Raw genomic sequence first — 26,048 nt, forward strand, 5'->3', positions numbered from 1 at the left:
CGATATTCTGTAGCAATTCCGACGCGCAAAATTCCTACGCATGCTCATAAACAATTCGACGCATGCTCGGAAGCATTGAACTTAATTTTCTTGGCTTGTCGTAGTGTTGTATGCCACCGCGTTCTTGACGGTCGAAAGTTCAGAGAACTTTTGTGTGACCCATGTGTATGCAAGCCAAGCTAGAGCAGAATTCCATCGGAAAAACCATCCAAGTTTTTTCCGACTGAAAATCCGATTGTGTGTACGTGGCATTAGTATCGCCACCAATACCAATATCAGTATCGGTCCAACGCTACTTGCTGCCTAATCTATCCCACCCACTTTCAGGTGCCATTGGAACAAGATAATCAATGTTATTCACTTTACCTGTCAGTAGTCATAATGGTATGGCAGATATTTTCAACATAGACACATTACTGCCTGGTTTATAGGGACATCTTGATCTGGAAACACCACCTTTTCTAAGCTTGCCACACATCGCTAAGCGACTACTAGGTACCTTGAAACACCCATATATCTTACAGCAGCTAGCCTGAACAAATTATTTCTTATTTCTGAAGAAAACCCCAGGCAAAGGTCTCTTTAATGTCCTTGTAAAGACTCCGGACTTGCTTTTCCCTTTTCAAAGCATTTTCAGATATATTTGCCAATGCTAAGGTGTTGTGTAATCTGTTTTCCTCACATTCCGAGCTTTTCATAAAAACATGCCTGGTTATTTCTGATAAAAAATATAACCTATATGTTTATTTGGAAGGAGAAAATGAACCCAACTGGATTTATCTGTCTATTCCCAGATAACGTACATGAGCTTCAGCTCCCAATAATTGTGTCATTGGTGTGGATTTTTGTACAGGAGATTGGCTTCTCAAACACCACAAATATTCTAGTTAAAAAAATAATAGCTTTTTTACTGCTAATGATACCCAACAATGTGATTTACCCCCACTTTCAGTGAGGCTCAAGAGTTTTCTATGCAATGGAAACAGAGAACAAAGCCAACCTAAGTATTTGGGAAATCTGTAATAGACTGGGACAAGAAGGTCAAGGTCTAAGCCAGAGGTCTCCAAACTCCATGCAAAGGGTCAGTTTATTGTCCTTTAGGCCGCGTACACACGCGCGGACTGTTTGCCCAACCTTGTTCGTCAAACAGTTTCGGCAAACAGTCCGCTCAAAATTTGCATGAGTGGACTTGCCCACACACGAGCGGACTGTTTCAACGAACTGTTTGCCAAACAGTCCGCTCAACTTTTGAAATGAACGGACTCGCCCACGTAAGGCGGAGGCAAATCCGCCCATTTAGAGCGCGTGTACAGGTAGGCGGGGCCCGCGAAGGAGACGTCGCGGGCTCCGCCGCCTGGAATGGGCTTAAAGGGGAACCCCAATGCCGAAAAAAATCGGCGTGGGGGTTCCCCCAAAGTCCACACCAGACCCTTGTCCGAGCACGCTACCCGGCCGGCCAGGAAAGGAGGGCGAGCGAGCGCGCCCCCCCTCCTGAGCCGTACCAGGCCGCGTGCCCTCAACATGGGGGGGTGCCTTGGGGAAGGGGGGGCCGCGCGGCCCCCCCACCCCAAAGCACCTTGTCCCCATGTTGATGAGGACAAGGACCTCTTCCCGACAACCCTGGCCGTTGGTTGTCGGGGTCTGCGGGCGGGGGGCTTATCGGAATCCGGGAGCCCCCTTTAAGAAGGGGGCCCCCGGATACCGGCCCCCCACCCTATGTGAATGAGTATGGGGTACAATGTACCCCCTACCCATTCACCTGTGAAATAAAGTACAAAAAAAAACACAACACAGGGGAAAAAATATTTTATTGCACAGCTCCGGGGGTCTTCCGTCTTCGGGGGTCTTCTCGCCGGACTCCTCCGCTATGTGTGTGTAGCTCTTTTACTAGCGGAGGAGTCCGGCTTTCTTCCTCCCCGCCGCCGGCCTCTTCTCCCGACTTCGGGGGTCTTGTCCCCCTCTTCGGTTCTTCTGCCGGGCCACCGCGCCTTCTTATAGCTCTTTTGCAGGCGGTGGCCCGGTCTTCTGTCGCCGCTGCCTTCCGTTCTTCTGTCGCCACCTTCGGTTCTTCTGCCGGGCCACCGCGCCTTCTTGTAGCTCTTTTACAGGCGGTGGCCCGGTCTTCTGTCGCCGCTGTCGCCGCCTTCCGTTCTTGTTCTTCTTCTTGTTGTTCTTCTTCTTCTCCAGGCGATGTTGACACGTCGCTCCCTCCGGCCGGAATGCCAGGGACACGCTCCGCTGCCACTTATATAGTGACAATGGGGCGGTGTCACATGGTATATGTCACATGGGTTGGTCACATGGTGACCCCGCCCCCTTACGATGTCATAGTCCCCATGTGACATCAACCCATGTGACCAACCCATGTGACATATACCATGTGACCCCGCCCCATTGTCACTATATAAGTGACCGCACAGCGCGGCTCTGGCATTCCGGCCGGAGGGAGCGACGTGTCAACATCGCCTGGAGAAGAAGAAGAAGAACAAGAAGAAGAACAAGAACAAGAACGGAAGGCGGCGACAGCGACAGCGGCGACAGAAGACCGGGCCACCGCCTGTAAAAGAGCTACAAGAAGGCGCGGTGGCCCGGCAGAAGAACCTAAGGCGGCGACAGAAGAACGGAAGGCAGCGGCGACAGAAGACCGGGCCACCGCCTGTAAAAGAGCTATAAGAAGGCGCAGTGGCCCGGCAGAAGAACCAAAGAGGGGGACAAGACCCCCGAAGTCAGGAGAAGAGGCCGGCGGCGGGGAGGAAGAAAGCCGGACTCCTCCGCTAGTAAAAGAGCTACACACACATAGCGGAGGAGTCCGGCGAGAAGACCCCCGAAGACGGAAGACCCCCGGAGCTGTGCAATAAAATATTTTTTCCCCTGTGTTGTGTTTTTTTTTGTACTTTATTTCACAGGTGAATGGGTAGGGGGTACACTTCTTAAAGGGGGCTCCCGGATTCCGATAAGCCCCCCGCCCGCAGACCCCGACAACCAACGGCCAGGGTTGTCGGGAAGAGGCCCTTGTCCTCATCAACATGGGGACAAGGTGCTTTGGGGTGGGGGGGCCGCGCGGCCCCCCCTTCCCCAAGGCACCCCCCATGTTGAGGGCACGCGGCCTGGTACGGCTCAGGAGGGGGGGCGCGCTCGCTCGTCCCCCTTTCCTGGCCGGCCGGGTAGCGTGCTCGGACAAGGGTCTGGTGTGGACTTTGGGGGAACCCCCACGCCGATTTTTTTCGGCGTTGGGGTTCCCCTTTAAGCCCATTCCAGGCGGCGGAGCCCGCGACGTCTCCTTCGCGGGCCCCGCCTACCTGTACACGCGCTCGAAATGGGCGGACTTTCCGAGCGGGAACAGTCCGCTCATTTCGAAAGTACAGCGGACAGGCCCACACACGGGCGGACTGTTCGCTCAAACACAGTTTCAGCGGACAGTTTTTCGGAATTTCCGAAAGACTTTGTCCGTCCAACTGTCCGCTGAAACTGTCCGCTGAAAGCCCACACACGAGCGGACTGTCCGCCCAAACACTGTTCAGCGGACAAGGTTGGGCGAACAGTCCGCCCGTGTGTACGCGGCCTTAGACTTTATAAGGGCATAATTGTGAAAAGCGGGAGTACCAAATAGCCTCATATACCCAGACGAAGCTGGTTACAGAGAAACACGCGCGTTGGGCACCAGTCCTCAGGGAGGATGTACTGGAAATGGAGCGAGTACAAAGAAGGGCAACAAAGCTAATAAAGGGTCTGAAGGACATTAGTTATGAGGAAAGGTTTGCGAGCACTGGACTTATTATCTCTGGAGAAGAGGCACTTGAGAGGGGATATGATTTCAATTTACAAATACCATACTGGTGACCCCACAATAGGGATAAAACTTTTTTGAAGAGAGTTCAATAAGACACGTGACCATGCATTAAAATTAGAAGAAAAGGGGTTTAAACTTAAACTACTTAGAGGGTTCTTCACTTCAAGAGCGGCAAGGATGTGGAATTCCCTTCCACAGGCGGTGGTTTCAGAGCGGGGCATCGATAGTTTCAAAAAACGAATAGATAAGCTCCTGAACGATTGCAACATACAGGAATATACAATGTAATACTGACATACAATCACACACATGGGTTGGACTTGATGGACTTGTGTCTTTTTTCAACCTCACCTACTATGTAACTATGTTGGGAGGGGCCTCACAAGTGACACTGTTCCGCAAGTCAACCTGACCGCTTGGACCTGCTGGTTGTTTGTAACACATGCTGTGTAATTCCTCCAAAATTGTAAGTGTGATCTTATAATTTTATTAAAATCTTGGTGAAATACTACACTATGTGGATTTTCCTCTTTACTTTAACTTCCTCCATGGAGTCTCTGTTGGCTTAGGGGATCATGGAAACGTAGTATGCAAGATCGTGGTGTATATGGCTGCTTTGCAGCAAGGCATCTGATGGTCACATACAGATAGGTCCATACATATTTGGACACGGGCACAATTTGATTGACAGCAGCAGGAGACAATGGCTGCACTGTTATCAATCTATACAATTAAGAGCCGAGAACCCCAGACAGAGAGCTAGAGCGCATCTCCGCTGAGGGATCGATGGGCTCAGGTAAGTAAAATGAGGGGGTTCTGGGAGGCCGGTCACTGTCAGAAGTTCTTTAATCTCAATGCATAGGATCCATTAAGGTGAAAAAACACAAGGGTTTACAACTCCTTTAAGTTTTGCCTTCAGCAAGTGAAATGAATGCTCAATTGAGTTGAGATCAGGTGATTGACTCGGTCATTGCAGAATATTCCACTTCTTTTCGTTCAAAAGCTACTGGGTTGTTTTTGCAGTGTGTTTTGGATCCTTGTCCATCTGTACTGTGACGCGTCGTCCAATCAACTTTGCTGCATTTGACTGAATCAGGGCTGACAGTATATCTCTAAACACTGAAGAATTCATCTGGATGCTTCTGTCTTCTGTCACATCATCAATAAACCAATGACCCAGTGCCACTGGAAGCCATGTATGCCCATGTCATCACACTGCCTCCACCATGTTTTACAAATAACGTTGTTTGCTTTGGATCATGAGCTCTTCCAAGCCTTCTCCACACTTTTTTCTTCCCGTCATTCTGGTACAGATTAATGTTAGTTTCATCCATCCAAAGAATGCTTTTCCAGAACTGGTCTGGCTTTTTTAGATATTTTTTGGCAAATTCTAATGCGGCTTTTCTATTCCTCAGGCTTATGAATGGTTTGCAGCCTGTGGTGAACCCTCTGTATTTGCTCTTGTGAAGTCTTCTCTTGATTGTAGAATTTGACAATGATACGCCCACCTCCTGGAGAGTGTCCTTCACTTGTCTGGATGTTGTGAATGGGTTTTTCTTTACCATAGAGAGGATCCTGCGATCATCCACCACTTTTGTCTTCTGTGGACATCCAGGGCCTTTTATGCTGCTGAGCTCACCAGTGCTTTCTTCTTTCCTCAGAATATACCAAACTTTTGATTTGGCTACTCCTAATGCTGCTGCTATCTCTCTGATGGATTTGTTTAGTTTTACAATGGCGTGATTTACTTGCTTGGGCATCTCCTTTTAAAGCATGATGAAGGTTCACAACAATAGATTCCAAATGCAATTACCACACTTAGCCCCCGTACACACGGTCGGACATTTTGCCAACTAAATACGTCGGATTTTGTCCGTCAGATTGTGTCCGAAACTGTTGCATACACACGGTCGGACAAAGTTGTCGAAAAATCCGATCTTTTAGAACGTGATGACAGAATTTCGTTTACGATGGGACTACGTTCAGGCTAGTAGCCAATAGCTTTGATGTAGGAATTTGTTCTGAGCATGCGTGGCACTTTGTCCGATCGGAATTCTCTACACATGATCGGAATATGTCCTATCGGACCAGTTTGTCGGAAAATATTTCCAACAAGTTGGAACATTTGGTCCGACGGATATTCCGATGGAAACAGTCCGATGCATACAACACACAGTCGGATTATCCGACAACACGGTCTGATAAGACACATTCCGACGGATTCTCTGACTGTGTGTACGGGGGCTTAGAATCAACTCCAGACCTTTTAGCTGCTTAATTGATGAATTAATAATGAAGGAGTAGCCCACACCTGGCCATGAAACAGCTTTTGATTCAATTGTCTAATTACTTTTGGTCCCTTGAAAAAGGGGGGTGCCTATTCTTAAGAGCTGTAATTCCTAAACCCTTCCTCCGATTTGGATGTACATACCCTCAAATTAAACCTGAGATTGTGCACTTTCAGACCACATATTATATAACTATAGTTTGAATGTAATTTGGTAAATACCTTAAAAAAACAATCACTTATGTCCAAAAATATATGGACCTAACTGTATATGTAATGCTTATGTACAGTATATGCATTTGTGTTTACAGATGTGCAGAGGTTACACTATTTGGCCAAGAGGATGAGGACACCTGACCATCACATCCACCTATATGGCTAAAGTATGTCGAAATACCACCAAATGATTGAGTTCAGGTGTTTCCAGTAAAGGGTACTGTTTAAGGAATAAGGGTAAAAGACTTGTAACTAGTGAAAGTGACATACAAGCTGGTGAAAGGGATGGGCCATCAGGACCTAAGCTAGCCTTGTAACACTTGACCATGTACTGTATATCATCTTATACCTTCAACATATGGGATTGCACCACAATACTTCAACCTCAAGTCTCCGTTTTGATGCAATGCATTGTGTTATATGGATCTGGAAAGAGCTGGGGAAGAAGTCCCATAACCCCATGTTAACACAGCAGTTTAACTTTATGTGTTAATTAGAACAGTGCCAGCTTGATGTCCGAAAGTGACTTTTGGTGGTCCTTTACCCATTGAGTACCTCACTTGCCCCAGGGATGTTTTTAGCGAACATGCATCTTGTAGGCACAGAATTTTGAAAATGACACTTATCACTCTTCTGAAGAAGCTGAGTCTACCTCTGCAAAATCTCCAACACTGACCTAACTAACCAAATATGCAATACAGTTACCCTAAGGCAACAATGTTTGATATTTAAAAGTAAAATGGAAATGGTACATATACTGTAAGGTTAATTGGTGTTGGATGGGGAGAACATTAGTGAGTACACTTGGCTATTCCATTTCATACTTATTCCATTTTTACTATACTGTATATTCTTTTATATGATGTTAATGAAATGCTGATTTTATAGATATGTTAGTTGTACTTACTGGGGTACCTAAAAAGTCAGATTCATTCTTCTTCAGTATATTCTACAGTAGACACTTGCACACTGGAAATTTTCATTCAGTTTTGGATGCATTCGTTAATTGAAGAATTTAATTTCGACAAATTTAGTTAGGTTGAATTGATTCATTTTCAGAATACGTTTTGTATCTTTGGATGTCGTTTCGTATATTCATTGGTCTGAGTATATTCGAAAAATTTATCAGTTTTCCAGTAGATTGCCCAATATTCAATAAATGATCAAATCGGACGGATTCAATATTTTTAGGCGCTAGTCCAATCCATCAAGAGCAATGGCAGGATTGGACAATATTGACTGGTGCCATGTGCATCCGAATTAACAAATGAAACAAAATTCAGATCCATCCATTTTTATGAATCTGAATTATCGAACAAATACGAAAATGTTATTCATTTCCCCATGGGCCCCAACTACTATCACATCATGTGATGTCATCCGAATGAAACAAATGCAATCGTTAATTTCATTATAACTTTTTTTTTTCAGATTCGTTGCTATTTGTTTCTGTGTCCATTTTGAGATTCAGATACATCCAGATCTCCAAAAATGAAATTTTCATCTGAAAAACGAATCAAAACTAAACAAATCACACGTTACTATTCTACAGCATTCAAAGATTCTTCAGTAACTTGCAGTATCTTGGCATGACTGTGTCTCTTTGCACAAAGTCACCTCCTTAAAGACATGGTTTGACGAGTTTGGTGTGGAGGAACTCAAATGACCTGCACAAAGCCCTGACCTCTACTCTGCTGAACACTTTTGGGATAGATAGGAACATCAACTGCAAGCCAGATCCTCTCATCCAACATCAGTAACTGATGTCTCAAATGGTCTTTGGCTAAAAAGGCACAAATGTCCACAGACACACTCCAAAATTATGTGGGAAGCCTTCCCAGAAGTGTGGAGGCTGTTAGAGCTGCTAAGAGGCATCTCAATATTATTGGCCAACGTTTTGGAATGGTGGGTCCAACAAGCTTATAAAAGGGTCATAGTCAGGTGTCCACAAACTCTCTGTTATATGGTGCAGCTATTTTCCTGGAGTTCAGCTTTAATATGGGCATAGTGACTCAAGACCCATACACACTATCAGTTTTTCTGCTGAGTTTTTCCTTCAGATTTACCAAAACCATATAATATGAGGTCAAACCTTAGAAGTTTCAATGTGTATGCAATCAGGCAGGCCCTTGCACTATATGGTTTTGGTAAACCTGAAGGAAAAACTCATCAGAAAAACTGATAGTGTGTATGGGGCTTTAATGGTTGTTACTTCTGCCTTGCAGTACTAGAGTCCTTGGTTTGAATCCAAACAAGGACACTATCTGCATGGAGTTTGGATGTTCTCCCTGTGCTTGCATGGAATTCCTTCATACACTCCATGTTCCTCCAAAGACCTGATGGGAGTTCAATTGGCTCTTGTCTAAACTGGCCTTTTGATTGTAGATAAAGATCTTAGTAAGCTCCTTGAAGTAAGAAATCGATTTGAACATACAATATGTAAAGCGCTATGCAAACTGTCAATGCTTTAAAAATATCTATAATTAATAAGTAATATAAACAGTGAAAAGGAAACGATACAGTTTAAAATGAGCAATACCATATGAGTGAAGGAAGACTTTTGATCAGCCATTGTTTTTGTGTATTGCTATCTGTATCACACAAACCCAAAGACATCTTACAAAAAACAACAACCCCTTACTGCTGAGACATTGAAGCCATAACATAGTTGTTACTGGTCATAGACATAATAATATAACATTGCAAAGGACAACATGCAATAAAACCACAAGCAAAAACAATGCATATAAAAAGAGAAGCAAAACAACAGAGGTCCAACAGAAACATGCTCCATGCACAAAACAATCCATTCGGCAAATCATGCGCTCATTATGTCAGAACAGGTATACAAGAGACATTGGGACGTACGTGGGATTTGTCTTATAACATGGTGTCAAGAGCTAAACCATGCTGTGTACCCTCACAACCAATCACTGATGAGCTTTTAGCAGTCTGGTCGAGGCATACTAACATAAGATGATAACAGATTGGCTATTTTGGGCCATTTTGCATTACTGCTCTTTGTATTACATAATTTTTTTTACAACCCTTTAAGAAACATACAATTAGGGGACAATACTATATGTAACATTAAACATAAAAATTAACATTTTCACAAAGGATTATTTCCACCACATAAAGGATGCTTTTTGTGTGATTTATGTTATTAACTTAATGTAAATATATTTTACCGATGTGTATCAATATATGAAATAATCACTTTATATATGATGAGTGATTGTATATGTACATGTAGGAAGCTATGTTTTACATGTTATATGCACATGTGGGAAGCTATGTTTGCATGCTATATGTACATGTGGGAAGCTATGTTTGCATGTTATATGTACATGTGGGAAGCTATGTTTGCATGTTATATGTACATGTGGGAAGCTATGTTTGCATGTTATATGTACATGTGGGAAGCTATGTTTCCATGTTATATGTACATGTAGGAAGCTATGTTCGCATGTTATATGTACATGTGAGAAGCTATGTTTGCATGTTATATGTACATGTGGGAAGCTATGTTTGCATGCTATATGTACATGTGGGAAGCTATGTTTGCATGTTATATGTACATGTGGGAAGCTATGTTTGCATGCTATATGTACATGTGGGAAGCTATGTTTGCATGTTATATGTACATGTGGGAAGCTATGTTTGCATGTTATATGTACATGTGGGAAGCTATGTTTGCATGTTATATGTACATGTGGGAAGCTATGTTTCCATGTTATATGTACATGTAGGAAGCTATGTTCGCATGTTATATGTACATGTGGGAAGCTATGTTCGCATGTTATATGTACATGTGAGAAGCTATGTTTGCATGTTATATGTACATGTGGGAAGCTATGTTTGCATGCTATATGTACATGTGGGAAGCTATGTTTGCATGTTATATGTACATGTGGGAAACTATGTTTGCATGTTATATGTACATGTGGGAAGCTATGTTTGCATGTTATATGTGCATGTGGGAAGCTATGTTTGCATGTTATATGTACATGTGGGAAGCTATGTTTCCATGTTATATGTACATGTAGGAAGCTATGTTCGCATGTTATATGTACATGTGGGAAGCTATGTTCGCATGTTATATGTACATGTGAGAAGCTATGTTTGCATGTTATATGTACATGTGGGAAGCTATGTTTGCATGCTATATGTACATGTGGGAAGCTATGTTTGCATGTTATATGTACATGTGGGAAGCTATGTTTGCATGCTATATGTACATGTGGGAAGCTATGTTTCCATGTTATATGTACATGTAGGAAGCTATGTTCGCATGTTATATGTACATGTGGGAAGCTATGTTTGCATGCTATATGTACATGTGGGAAGCTATGTTTGCATGTTATATGTACATGTGGGAAGCTATGTTTGCATGCTATATGTACATGTGGGAAGTTATGTTTGCATGTAATATGTACATGCTGTGCTTCTTCCTTAGTAGTGCTGCACGGTCATTTTACTTTGCTGTTCTTCTCTTAAAGCAGTCTGTGGGTCAGCACAGACCTGTAATACTTTACTGAAAATGATATCTTGTTAGGTGGATTCTAGGGTAATTAAATTTGATCTCAGCGATAATGTTCAGGGCTCGCAGTTACATATGTTAGATGTGCAACTGGGGACAGGTTCCCTTTATGGGTACAATTTGGGCATCTTTCTTCACTTTATGGACACAGGTTTGCTGTTGTATATATAATTTTTGATGCAAAATAAATTAACTTTCATTGAATTTCCACTACCCTTTGCATCACCCTTTGTTGTGTAGCTTTTCAAACTGCAGGAAACTGACACTGCATGGAGGAGGCTCTCCTCTTCTCCCTGTATAGAGGAAGGGGTGTTTTTTCCTTCTCCCTGCATAGTGAGGGAGGGGGACCTTTTCTCCTTCTCCTTGCATGAGGGAGGCTTTCTCTCCTTTTCCGTGCATGGGGGAGGCATTCTCTCATTTTCCCTACACAGGGAGGCTGTCTCTCCATCTCCCTGCATGGGGGAGACATTCTCTTCTTTTCTCTGCACAGGGGAGGCTGTCTTTCCATCTCCCTGCATGGGGAAGGCATTCTCTCCATCTGCTTGCGGGGAGACATTTTTTCCTTCTCTCTGTATAGGGAAGGATTTCTCTCCTTCTCCCTGCATGGGGAGGCTTTCTCCCCTTCTCCCTGCATGGGGGATGCTTTCTCCCCTTCTCCCTGCATGGGGGAGACTTTCTCTCCTTTTCCCTGCTCCGGGGAGGCGTTATCTCCTTTTTCCTCCATGAGGGAGGCTTTATCTCCTTTTTCCTACATAGAGGAGGCTTTCTTTCCTTTCCCCTGCATGAGGGAGGCTTTCTTTCGTTCTCCCTGTATGAAGGAGGCGTTCTCTGCTTTTCCCTGCAGGGGGGGGGGGGGGATTTCACCCATTCTCCTTGCATGGGGAAGGCATTTTCTTCTTCTCCCTACATAGGGAAGAATGTCTTTCTTTCTCCATGCATGGGATGGGCTGTTTCTACAACCCCCTTCATGGGGAGACATACTCTCCTTCTCTTTGTCAGTAAGAGGTGTTCTTTCCTTCTCCCTACATGGAGGAGACGGTCTCTCCTTCCTGCATAGGGTAGGCTGTATCTCTTTCTCCCTGCATGGTGGAGGCTGTCTCCCCTTCCTGCATAGGAGAGGCTGTATCTCCTTCTCCCTGCATGGAGGAGACGGTCTCTCCTTCCTGCATAGGGGATGCTGTATCTCCTTCTCCCTGCATGGTGGAGGCTGTCTCTCCTTCCTGCATAGGGGAGGCTGTATCTCCTTCTCCCTGCATGGCGGAGGCTGTCTCTCCTTCCTGCATAGGGGAGGCTGTATCTCCTTATCCCTGCATGGTGGAGGCTGCCTCTTCAATTCCCTGCATTGGGAAGTGTAAAGGTAAGTGTGGTAAAGCTTTACTTTGTAAAGAACACCCAATCAGGTACAAGGAAAATAAAAAGAAAACATACATGATTGGCTAATGGAAACCAGCAGAGCTTTACAAAATGTACTTGTAATCGAAAAAGAGTGTAAAGTCTATTCGCCTTCAGGGAGGAGGAAGGCAATAGGGTACACTTATCCTAGACGTCCCATCAAAATTCAAGGCTGCTTGAACATATGCTTGTTTTCCAGCGCCAGAAAAGAACATTAGCAATCCAATCCCAGGAGAAGTAGGCATGGTGTCAAGTCCCACTTAAAATTTCAGAGCTGAAAATTTGACATGAGCCCGCAGCCCAACTACCGGTTTCTGTGATGTGCAGTTACATCTTTTTTAAAGAAGAGAGCACATTACTTATTTATACACAGTCTTCCTGTAATGTTTATTTCAGTCATGGGTGGAAGGTGCTTGGCTTAATTTTCTACTTCCTTGTTATATGTTTAGGATTCCCCTTTTGCCATTTGGTTTCGTTCTCCCTGATGCATTTTATGCACTCCAACATTAAGCTTGGTAAATATACACTATATTGTCACCTGCTTTACACGCACGTGAACTTTTAATGGCATCCCAGTCTCAGTCCGTATGGTTTTAATATTGAGTTGGCCCACCCTTTGCAGCTATAGCAACTTCAACTCTTCTGGGAAGGCTGTCCACAAGGTTTAGGAGTGTGTCTATGGAAATGTTTGACCATTCTTCCAGAAGTGCATTTGTGAGGTCAGGCACTAACGTTGGACAAGAAAGCCTGGCTCGCAGTCCTCGTTCTAATTCATCCCAAAAGGTGTTCAACATGTCATGTTGGAACAGGAAGGGGCCATTCCCAAACTGTTCCCACAAAGTTAGGAGCATGAAATTGTCCAACAAATCTTGGCATGCTGACGCTTTAAGAGCTCCCTTCACTTGAACTAAGGGCCAAGCCCAAACCCTGAAAAAGAAAACACACCATAATCCCCCCTCCACCAAATGATTTGGACCAATGCACAAAGCAAGGTCCATAAAGACATGGATGAGTGAGTTTAGGGTGGAGAAACTTGAAAGCCTGCAGTCCTGACCTCAACCTGATAGAACACCTACAGACTAAGCCCTTGTACACACGGTCGGACATTCTGCCAACCAAATCCGTTGGATTTTGTCCGACGGATTTTGTCCGAAACTGTTGCATACACACGGTCGGACCAAGTTGTCGGAAAATCCGATCGTTCAGAACGTGATGACGTTATTTCATTACGACGGGACTACGTTCAGGCTAGTAGCCAATAGCTTTGGTGTAGGAATTTGATCTGAGCATACGTGGCACTTTGTCCGATCGGAATTCTCTACACATGATCGGAGTATGTCCGATCGGACCAGTTTGTCGGAAAATATTTCCAACAAGTTGGAAAATTGAGTCCGATGTATATTTCTATTTTAAGGGGCACAGTTTTCTAAAATTAGCATAGTAAATTCAGGGCAGTTGGTGTGCTCAAGGGAGTATCTAAAAGTGTGTGCAGGTACCACTAGCTGTCTGTGTTTTAGTTCTGCAGTTGGTCAAGAATATTTAAAATGACTGAGTTAAGTTCTTTAAAGCTGTGTTCCAGCCTCCCCCAGCAAAATATAAAAAGTCAGCAGCTACACATACTGTAGATTGCTGACTTTTAATATTAGGACACATACCTGTCCTGGAATCCAGCGATGTTGGTACTCCAGCCCATTTTTCCATCAGATCTCGGGTGCTGCCGCTGCCATGGCCTGTAAAGGACCTGGCTGTGAAGCCCTACTGCACATACGGGAAGCGTGCTGCGCTTTCTGAATGGCCCGGCGGCAGGAGAAGGAGGAGGGGGGTACCAGGACAGGTACCTGTCAAATATAAAAAAAAAAACATATATTTTTTTTTTTTTAATTACGTGGGGTCCCCCCTAAAATACCAGACCCTTATTTGAGCATGCAGCCCGGCAGGTCAGGAAAGCAAGGGGACGAGCGAGCGCCACCCCCCTCCTGAACCATACCAGGCCACATGCCCAAAATGGGGGGGGGGGGGTTGGGAGAGGGGGGCTCTGGCTAGTGTAAGGCAAAGCAAAAGATTACTACCCATCTGTCTCATAGGGGAGAATTACTTGTCGCTGAAAGCAAGTGTCCAAATTGGAAGATTTCCTCTCTATTCCTGTTTTGGTGACCACTCAAAATTTTAAAAGCGCCTACTGAACTGCATGTAAACCTTATTACTGATATATCATTAATCCATACCTTTATCAATAATAAATCTTGTGCATCTACCTTTTTTCAGTGACATTTACTCCCCTTGCCTTCCTTTAGCATTTTGACCAAACATGGAAATAGATCTGGGATGGCATGGTCAATCTGTGTCCCTCAACATCTAATCCAAGCTACGAGATGCTGTGCATGTAAATCAATGGTCAGTTTGCCTGATGTCCCCCTTCCCAGCTCGTATCTGCTTGATTGACAGCAACTCCAATCTGCAGCTCTACTGTCAATACACCAGTTGCACAGGGATAGCCCTGGGAAACGCAAATGTGCAAGATGGGGAATGTATTTCCCTGCTGACACCATGGTTGTTGGTAGAATAAGGGATGGCTAAAATCTGTATATTGGAAGGAAATAGAGGGCCTAGTGGACTGGTGGAAGGAGAATAATTTAGAATTAAATACATTATGCTCACCTATTTTGTGCAATAATTGCACACCGGTCCCTCACACCGGTACCTCACCGGTGATCTTGGCTCCTCCTCTTCTTTGACTGAGAACAGCAGGAGCCAGTGACTCCTGCTGTTCTCAGCCAAGCCTGTGAGAGTGGAGGGAGAGGAGAGAAGACAGGCACAGTGCTGGAATGATACAGAACTCAGGTAAGTATTTGGGCGGGGGCGGGGGGGCACACAGCAAATGGCAAAACGTTTTATACCTTGATGCAAGGAATGTGTTAAGGTAAAAAAAAACGTATAACCCTTTGGAACCACTTCAAATGAGGCTAAGACTAAGAAAAAAAGTAGATTTTAGGAAAAGTAGGGGAACTGGTTATGTTGTGATTGGTGGGATGGAGGTAAAGAGGGTACAAGTGTTCCAAATTCCCAGGAACAACTCTTATGAAGGACTTCTTATGGACAGGGCATGTATTTTACCTGGGGGGGGGGGGGCAGAGCTATTTAGAGATTGCATTTACCAAGAAAGCTGACGAAGGCCAGATTTACAAAGTGGGGCCTCCTCAGCTTCTACAATGTTGCATTTGGGAGAGTGTTGACTTATTACATCTCTTTATCTCATGATAAAAAATGCCTTACAGAGGGTGATAAAAAAAACAAAAATGATTACAGGGGTGGATCTTTCTAGTATTGAGGAATAGGGGAGAAGTAGATGTCTCTAGAGAGCCCACTGTACCATAAAGGATGGTTATCACCTTGGTATAGCTTTGTTTGGATTGCTGCCTACTGGTAGGCAGTTAGGCTCCATTCACATTAGGTGATTTGGAAAAGCAGGTGGAATCATCAGGATTCTGCTTGCGATATCAAATTGCAGCAAAATGTGTGATGAGAGCTTGGTGCTATTATTTCTAATGGTACCTCAAACGTGGTGCTATTCTGCAGCGATTGTAGTATGGCAAAATCCCAAAACAGCAAAAAATTTGTTTAAAAATTGTGCTAAGCTTGTCACCTGAGAAGGAGCAGGAGCTTCTTTTTGGCGACAAACGCGCATAGGGCAGCCCGTTGAAGCGAATCAGAGGGAAACACTCCTTCTCTCAACCCAATGCCTGAATGGGGCCTTGAGGAGCATTGACTCCAGCACCCCAAGGCTAAATAATTTCTTCTTCCTCCGGTTTGTACAGCTCTTGAATTCTGGAGGAGTTTTGCTATAAACTAGATTTAGGGGTGCCTACTCTATTAACTGTGTGGATGTTTTATGTGACACATGGGGTGTTTTTATGTGCTGTGGATACATCTATGATTTATTTTATGATTTTTAATGTAAAACTGATAATAAATTCCTCTTCAATCCCTTATGTTATGCCACTGCCCAATCTTTACCAATGCAGCCTCATCCCCCCCAGACCCAGTAAGATGATGGGTAGAATGGCCTTGGTCAAGTGACCGCTGAATTAAAAAAGGTGCCTTCATTATATATTTTTTTTACAATAATTCTTTATTATTTGACATTTCTAAAAAGTGTTTGGGTTTCATATCATGATCTTCACATATACTTTAATTTCAGCCCCAGGGGAAATAGCCACTGAGATAATTTGAGCAGGGGAATCTCCCCAGTGGGGACACAGATGGAGAAAAAAACCTGGACAGGGCTATTAGCCCTTCCCTATGCTAAAGTTTTGGCTTTATATACACTTTAGGCTTACATATGCTCTTAAAAAGATCCATTTTGCACAGTAGGTAGCATCTAAATTTTATTTTTGAGGCTACAGAGTGTTGTTACTGCATGGACATTCCACAGTCTCCCATGGATAACTGTCGAGAGACCCAACGGCAACAAGTAAAATGTGAACATTTCACACAGAGGAGAGCAAACACCTCTGTATAAGCTGAACAGAGCAAAAAAAAGGTAAATAATACCCTTCAAACAATGAAATAAGTCATTGTCCTGCATCAGAATTGTATATGTTCTCATAAAGGTGGGGATTTTACTTTAAAAATATATACGATTGATCGTTCAAATTGGCGGGGCATTCCATTTTGATATGTTAGCTACATCTGGCATTTCTGTTGATAAATTCTGTAGGTTAATTCTGTCCTCGGGAGGGTTTACATAATGATTTGACGTTTCGTGTTAGAGAAAAGGTTAAAGATGGATCCAGTTCCTCTGAGGCTCCCATTACAGAGCTTCACTCAAGCGTGACTTATGCCGGTTGACATTACAGAAAAGTTGAACTTACATTCTGTTTGCCGACAATGTTATCAAAAGGGAGTTCCGGGCTCCAGGACCCCTCTGTGAACGTGGCCCCGCTGTTTCTCCGATCCGTCGGGCTCACCGACTCTTTCACGATGTCTTCCGGCAGGGTTAACAAGTTCTCCTCCGGTTGTTTGATCAAGTAGGTTTCAATATTATGTTTCCGCAAAAACTCATTCCTTTCTTTGCCGTGGCCTTCTTCGACATTGTAATCTCCATTAAGGCAATCAAGAGAAGCTTTTGATATGTGAATTCTCCTTTAAAACAAAGGAAATACATTTCAGACACCAAAGCATGTATGACTGCACCAAATGTCAATTTCCGCCACTCTTCTGTTATTTCGCAGTGTTTAACAAATGGGGAATTTGTATTGCCATACATGAAACCAAAATATTAAATTTTGCAAACCAAGTAGAAAAAGGTTACTTAAAGCTGAATTCTAGGTATGGAAATTTTTACATAGTTACATTGGTGCAGCTTGGACCAATGTACGTATGTATGTGCCATACCTATGGCATATCCAAGAACAGGGTTTTTCAACCAGGGTTCAATGGGACCCTAGGGTTCCTCCAAAGGTTGCTAGGGGTTCTTTGATCAATGAGCAATTTCTGCCTCTCAGATACATTCCCACAGACACCACTGTTTTTTTTAGCTATTGGAAGGTGGTAATCCGTCCTGATGACCACAAGCGTAAGGACCATTCTTCCCATGGACCATCATACAAATGTACCATGAATTCTAGGTATGGCAATTTTTACATAGTTACATTGGACCAGTTTGGGCTAATGTAAGTATGTATGTGTGTATGTGCCATACCTGCAGGTTCCCTCTAGAACAGGGTTGCCCAACCAGGGTTCCATTGGAACGCTAGGGTTCCTCTAGAGCAGGGGTAGGGAACCTATGGCTCTCGAGCCAGATGTGGCTCTTTTGATGGCTGCTTCTGGCCCTCACCTCTCAATCCACGGATTGCCTGGTGTGCCGATCCGTGGATTGAGCCCATAGGAAAGGCTGCAGCTTCGGTCTAGCTCCGGAGCTGTGGCCATCTTGGTACACCCGGTGGCGGCCTAGGTGTGTGGTGCGCTGACGTCATCATCACCCGCCTCAACTGCTCGTGGATCTGCCTGCCTGTGTAGTGGTAAGCAAGCAGACAATCGTAGGGGAGATGTAGATATTACAGTGGGGGAGATGACGTGGATATTACAGTTATAATTGAAATTAGTCGATTAAAAAAAAAAAAATAGTTTTAAACATATTGCATGGCTCTCGTGGAATTACATTTTAAAATATGTGGCATTCATGGTTCTCTCAGCCAAAAAGGTTCCCTACCCCTGCTCTAGAGGTTGCTAGGGGTTCCTTGAGCAATGAGCAGTTTCTGCCTCTCAGATAAGTTACCACTGACACCACTGATCTTTTTTAGTTATCTGTAAGGGCGTACTTCTTCCTGGTGACCACAAGTATAAGGAGCATTCTTCCCACTGATCATCAAATTTACAGTATCTCACAAAAGTGAGTACACCCCTCACATTTATGTAAATATTTTATTATATCTTTTTATGTGACAACACTGAAGAAACGATACTCTGCTACAATGTAAAGTAGTAAATGTGCAGCTTGTATAACAGTGCACATTTGCTGTCCCCTCAAAATAAGTCAACACACAGCCATTAATGTCTAAACCGCTGGCAACAAAAGTAAGTACACCCCTAAGGGAAAATGTCGAAATTGGGCCCAAAGTGTCAAAATTTTGTGTGGCCACCATTATTTCCCAGCACTGCCTTAACCTTCTTGGGCATGGAGTTAACCAGAGCTTCACACGTTGCCACTGGAGTCCTCTTTCCCTCCTCCATGATGACATCACAGAGCTGGTGGATGTTAGAGATCTTGCGCTCATCCACCTTCCGTTTGAGGATGCACCACAGATGCTCAATAGGGTTTAGGTCTGGAGACATGCTTGGCAGTGGTCATTCTGAAGGTGTATTTGGGGTCCTTATCATGTTGCAATAGTGCCCTGCAGCCCAGTCTCCGAAGGGAGTGGGATCATGCTCTTCTTCAGTATGTCACAGTACATGTTGGCATTCATGGTTCCCTCAACGAACTATAGCTCCCCAGTGCCGGCAGCATTCATGCAGCCCCAGACCATGACACTCCCATCACCATGTTTGACTGTCGGCAAGACAAACTTGTCTTTGTACTCCTCACCTGGTTGCCGCCCCACACGCTTGACACCATCTGAACCAAATAATTTTATCTTGGTCTTATCAGACCACAGGACATGGTTCCAGTAATCCATGCCCTTAGTCTGCTTGTCTTCAGAAAATTGTTTGCAGGCTTTCTTGTGCATCATCTTTAGAAGTGGCTTCCTTCTGGGATGATAGCCATGCAGACCAATTTGATGCAGTGTGTGGTGTATGGTCTGAGCACTAACAGGCTGACCCCCCCCCACCCCACCCCTTCAACCTCTGCAGAAATGCTGCCAACACTCATACGTCTATTTCCCAAAGACAACCTCTGGATATGACGCTGAGCATGTGCACTCAACTTCTTTGGTCAACCATGACGAGGCCTGTTCTGTGTGGAACATGTCCTGTTAAACCACTGTATGGTCTTGGCCACCGTGCTGAAGCTCAGTAATCTTCTTATAGCCTAGACCATCTTTATGTAGAGCAACAATTTTTTTTCTGATTCTCAGAGTGTTCTTTGCCATGATGTGCCATGTTGAACTTCCAGTGACTAGTATGAGAGAGTGAGAGCGATGACACCAAATTTAACACACCTGCTCCCCATTCACACCTGAGACCTTGTAACACTAATGACTCACTAATTGGGCCCAATTTGGACATTATCACTTAGGGGTGTACTCATTTTTGTTGCCAGCAGTTTAGACGTTAATGGCTGTGTGTTGAGTTACTCTGAGGGGACAGCAAATTTACACTGTTTTCTAAGCTGTGCACTCACTACTTTACATTTTAGCAAAGTGTAATTTCTTCAGTGTTGTCACATAAAAAGATATAATCAAATATTTACAAAAATGTGAGAGGTGTACTCACTTTTGTGAGATACTGTAAATTTGATGATCAGTGGGAAGAATGCTCCTTATACTTGTGGTCACCAGGAAGAAGTACGCCCTTACAGATAACTAAAAAAGATCAGTGGTGTCAGTGGTAACTTATCTGAGAGGCAGAAACTGCTCATTGCTCAAGGAACCCCTAGCAACCTCTAGAGCAGGGGTACATTTTAGCAAGGATTCGCTGAGACTGGAAAGTTATTTCAAGGGTTTCTTTGTGTTGAAAAGGCCTCACTACTACAGTGATCTCCACTAGCTTCATGGCCCCTTGCCGAACAGCTGCCCCGCTGCATTGTGACTCAGTCACTAGGCATGAGTACCATTGAGGGAACATTTTGCATTTTTTTCAATGATAAGAGCACGATCTCCACCTTGTCCAATCAAAGAACATTTTGTATTCAGTGAGAAAATGTTCTCTTAGTGGCGCATATGCCAAGCGGGAGATTGAGCACGATCTTCACCATGTCCAATCAAAGAGCATTCTGTATTCAGTGAGAAAATGTTCTCTTAGTGGCGCATATGCCAAGCGGGCGACCTCCTGTGTTCAGTAATCAGCAGTGCAGCTGCTTGGCACAAGACCTAAAAGCTAGCAGCAACCTAGAGTGAGTTCCGGCTACCACGGAGATCCCACAGGTATGACACATACATACCTACATGGTCCAGGCTCAACAATATAAAACATGCCATACCTGGAATTCAGCTTTAAGCATTACTACTAATAGCATTCACTGTTATGTGTGGGGATGCACAGTGGTTTAGTTGTTTGCACTGGGGTCCTCAGGTTGAATCCCAACTAGGAGAATACCTGTATGAACTTTGCATGTTTTCCCTATGCTTGCATGGGTTCCCCCTGGATACTCCCGTTTCCTCCAACATCCCATAAACAATGCATGCATGTAAGATAGGAATCTTAGATTGTGATCTCTTTAAGGGTAGGGACCGATGTGAATGTACATTATGTAAAGTGTAAATTGTCAGTTGTACAACTTAAAGGAAGCCAGTCAGAAATGGGAATTTGTAATTGGCATCTCAATTTTTAAAGTCACTCTAACTACAAAATAAGGAAAAAGGTGTTAGCGGTACACCTCTAGCCTCTTTCAGTGTCCCCACACCTCCTGCATGCTGGGCCAATCTGATTGGGCAAAAAGTCACACTCTCTGGTAGTGTCAAAACGTAACTGTCCCTTACTGCCTCCTTCCTATTGGCTGCTGTGACAGCCCATTATAGTGATGGACTAACAGGAATGTATAGTAAGGTTGGAAGGGAACAGGCAAGCTTCAACACTACCACACTGCCAAAGCTTTGCCCAATCAGTTCCTTTAAAATGCATATATTATCCCTGGGATTTCTTCTGACTTCAGCTAATTGGAGAGCTCAACATCCCATTACCATCCCTTACATCACCTTAAATTAAGTCTGCCCCCACAGTGCATGAATGCCACTGGCTGTGATTGGGCACTGCCTTGTAATAATGAAGCTTGCCTGTCCACTCCATTCTCCCACACGTTTCTATTGGCCAAACACGCAACCACTTATCGATATAGGCCATGGGGCATGGGAGCGAGTGGGCAAGAATTGACACTTACAAGAAGTGTTGAGGCATTGCCTTATCAGTTATCCTAAAAAAATGCATATCTTACCCTGGGATTCCTCCTGACTCCAGTTTGTTGGCGATATCCACATCCCATGACCACACGTCAAACTGCCACTTCCTAAGTCCCAGCACTCCGCACAGCACCGAGCCAGAATGTATTCCAATCCTCATGTCAATGTCATGTTTGGTCCTTGATCTCACATACCTGCATGTTAAAAGGTAAACATTACTGTAGAACCTCTTTATACAGTATCTCGCTTGTTCATTTTATCACTTCTGTCTCACTTCTTCATAAATACGCTCAACAAATGTAGATACTAAGATTTTTGCCGAAATCTTGGCAAACAAATTGCTTACATTTCTACCATCTCCTGTGGGCCTTGATCGGGTTGGGTTCTCTTCAGGTAAAATAGCGAGGGATAATACCTTCAACGCCCTAAATATTGTCTACTATAAGAAGCAGTGGTGCATCAAGGAGTCTTCTCCTTTCCATAGACTTGGCTTCAGACTTGGGGCTGATTTAATGAAACTGGAGAGTGCAGAATCTGGTGCAGCTCTGCATAGAAACCAATCAGCTTCCAGGTTTTTTTGCAAAGTTTAATTGAACAAGATGAAGTTAGAAGCTGATTGGCTACCATGGACAGCTGCACCAGATTTTGCACTCTCTACTTTAATGCAGGCCATACACGGTCGAATTTCGAACAAATTTTCTTTTCAAAATCAGAAAATTTCTTTTTTTTTGTAATCCGATGGCGCCACCATTGATTTTCGAAATTCGGACGACCAAGCCTTCAATTTCATGTTGCTACAGAAAAGAATTTTCGTGGCCGGGGATCTTCTTTTCTCTCCGTAAATTTTCTTTACTTATTACATTTCTCGCACGATTCTCCCATCATTGATTAGAAAATCGTTTGTTTTTCAAAAAATTTCCAACATGTCCGATTTCTCAAATTTGAGTTCCACACGAAAATCGGCTGTTGCTACAGCCCACTAATGGTGCAAAATTCATATGAAAATTCTTAGATACGATTTTCGAAAGAAAAATCTTTCTAAATTCGAACCGTGTATGGCCGGCATTAGTAATAAATCCCTTCACTACCATAGAAAAAAATAGGCCTTTCTACATATATGACTGCACTACACTGCCAGAGGTAACATTAACAACCTCATGTCCGACCTGATCTCAATTAAAGAGGAAGTAAAGGCAAAAAAAAAAAAAAAACACACCCTGTAAGGCAAAGGCATAATGAGCTAGTATGCATAGCATACTAGCTCATTATGAATAACTCACCTGAGAACGAAGCCCCCGAAGCGGTCCTCCGTCTTCCTCTTCTCCGCTGCCATGTATCCCGGAGCGACTTCCGGGTATCGCTGCTCCGGCGCTGTGATTTGCCGGAGCCGCGATGACGTCACTCCCGCGCATGCGCACGGGAGCTGACACTCGCGGCATATCGCCGTGATCTGCGGCCTGCCCAGTGCGCCTGCGTGCCGGTGTCTACGGCACATGCGCCGTAGACAGCGGTGGCTGTCTTCGGGTAAATATCTCCTAAACCGTATAGGTTTAGGAGATATTTCTTGGACCTACAGGTAAGCCTTAATTTAGGCTTACCTGTAGGTCAAAGTGGTTTGTAAGGGTTTACAACCACTTTAAGAATGGGACAAGAAGAGGTTGTTCCTGTCCTGTTTATTTCCATTCTATCAACAAAGCCCTTCATCTGTACCATCAGCTCATCTCTACTTTGTAAAGGGGTCCAGATAGGCGGAAGGGTTTCAGTCTTTGCAGATGAGCTACTATTTTTATATATCTCACCCATAAAGATGTTCAAGTTAATATTATAATACATTTTACATACTGCGCTTCTAACTATAAACAAACATATGCAGTGTACCTAGTTGTGTACTGAATAACGATATATATAAAAGTCCATAAACCACCACCAGATGTCTCCAATAGTGAAAGTGAGATTGCTTCTTGATAAATGTGAAACATTTTTTATGGTGCCTTCTTCTACCAGGTACTAGCCAAACATCCTACTCACCGGACAGACATGACACCCATTACAGGTGGTCATATAGAGCATGGGTAGCAAAGGATGTATCCTCCAATGGAGGAGCCCAAGACAATATAACCATCAACGAAGGTTTACAAATCATATATGTCAAGGACAAAAGAGAGAGCTCCTCATAGTGTAGCTTTAAACGCATTTCGTCAGCAACGTCTCACGTCATCAGGACGTCATCTACACATTTTTCTCAAATTAAGCAAATTAAGCTTGAACGTTTTGGAGATAGATTTCACAAGTTTACTGAGGCTTTTCTCATAACAAATGCAGTTTCATGTTGCCTACTTTTCAGGTTTTATGCTAACCTGTTTAATTTGGCATGTGTAATTTGCTAATTTTATAATCAATAATTATGTTTATCACTAAAGGTTTTATCTCACAAATCACCTACAGTTTATGTTATTGACTTCCCCAGGCTGTTACTACCCCCCCAACTACTCTCCCTTGAAGGGTAACTCCACTTTCATGGGAAAAAAATAGCAAATGAAAGAAAAATGAATATAACATATACAATGGCTACACAAGTGATATTGTAAGGAAATGTTATTAAAAATGACCTTTCCTTTTAAATCTGCAGCTCTGTAATTTTCTGTAAAATGCAATATGACCACCTGGAGGCGTTCTGTACGTGGGTGGTGTACAGAACGCCCCCCAAGAAATGTCATTCCTGCTTGTGTGATTGGCTCACTGATTTTCCCAGAAATCTGCACTAAGATACAAGTCAGATTTTGGGCATCCCCTGCAACAAAAATTGAATTTTTGGTGAGATTCTCCCAAAGAGAAATCACGTCTAAAGGGATGCAGCTTTCCTAATTAGAACTAATTAATTGATCATTTTTAACCGGTTCCCGACCAGCGCACGACGATGTACGTCGACAGAATGGGACGGGCAGGCATATTGGCGTACAGGTACGTCCAATCTTCAATGCCGCCCTGCCATCGGGAGCGCGCCAGCGGCGGCGCGCTCCCGCACTGGTCGGAACCCTCGTGAGTCCGGTCGCGGGACCCGCAGACTCGATCGCCGCAGGCATACCGCGATCGTCTCACGGGACGGCTGAATGGAGGAAATGCCGTGTAAACAGCATTTCTCCATTCTGCCTAGCAACTAGTGACGCTGATCTCTGCTCCATGTGATTGGAGCAGAGATCAGTGTTCACTAAATGAAAGCCCAACCCCCCCACAGTTAGTAACACACCCTTAGGAAAACTTAACCCCTTCACTGCCACCCACTGGTTAACCCCTTCACTGCCAGTGTCATTTACACAGGAATCACTGCATTTATATAGCAGTGATTACTGTATAAATGACAATGGTCCCAAAAATGTGTCAAAAATGTCCGATGGGTCCCCCACAATGTCGCAGTCACAATAAAAATTGCTGATCGCCGCTATTACTAGTAAAAAAAAAAATAATAAAAAATTATTAATAAAAATGCTATAAAACTATCCCTATTTTGTAAACGCTATAACTTTTGCGCAAACCAATCAATAATCGCTTATTGCGATTTTTTTTACCAAAAATATGTAGAAGAATACGTATCGGCCTAAACTGAGGGAAAAAATAATTTTTTTTATATATTTTTGGGGGATAGTTATTATAACAAAAAGTAAAAAATAATGTGTTTTTTTCAAAATTTTCGCTCTATTTTTGTTTATAGCGCAAAAAATAAAAAACCGCAGGGGTGATCAAATACCACCAAAAGAAAGCTCTATTTGTGGGAAAAAAAGGACGTCAATTTTGTTTGGGAGCCACATCGCACGACCGCACAATTGTCAGTTAAAGCGATGCAGTGCCGAATTCGTAAAAAATGGTCTGGTCTTTGACCAGCAAAATGGTCCAGTCTGTAAGTGGTTAAAGACACTCCCATTAGATTGGCATTCCACATGGACACAGGCAAACAAACAGCTATTTCTTCAGAATAACAAAGGGTAAGAATCTGCCACAAAGTTTGTTAAAGTTCCTGCAATGTACATAGATCACCCAGTAATCAGTGGGCAACAGTGATTCAGGCTGTTATCGGTTAAAATGTTCAAGGCCCTCCAAAAAGCTATTTCCACTGTGGATCACTATTCATGCTTTTGTAAAGGAGCCCAAACATAGTTCTATTAACTGTTGATTCTGCCAGGAGATCCGTAAATTTTCTACTTCTGTAACAGGATAACAGTAAAGGTCCTAAGACTTTTGATTCAGTTACAGCAACAGATTTTATTTATT

At 43.6% G+C, this 26,048-nt stretch overlaps 1 protein-coding gene across 2 annotated transcripts in view; it reads right to left on the reverse strand.

The window, feature by feature from the left end:
- ADCY8 (adenylate cyclase 8) overlaps positions 1–26,048 on the reverse strand; it is a 437,831-nt gene that overhangs the window by 160,301 nt on the left and 251,482 nt on the right. For both annotated transcript variants that reach the window (XM_077493354.1, XM_077493353.1), the window contains exons 6-7: positions 21,818–21,976; positions 17,100–17,370 (exon numbers count right to left, since the gene is read on the reverse strand). In XM_077493354.1, coding sequence (XP_077349480.1) covers positions 17,100–17,370; positions 21,818–21,976 — 430 coding nt within the window. The remainder of the gene's footprint in view (positions 1–17,099; positions 17,371–21,817; positions 21,977–26,048) is intronic.

Source organism: Lithobates pipiens, unplaced genomic scaffold (assembly GCF_037356315.1).
Source record: "Lithobates pipiens isolate NorthernLeopardFrog02 unplaced genomic scaffold, aLitPip1_a1.2 Scaffold_19, whole genome shotgun sequence".
Classification (NCBI taxonomy): Eukaryota; Metazoa; Chordata; class Amphibia; order Anura; family Ranidae; genus Lithobates; species Lithobates pipiens.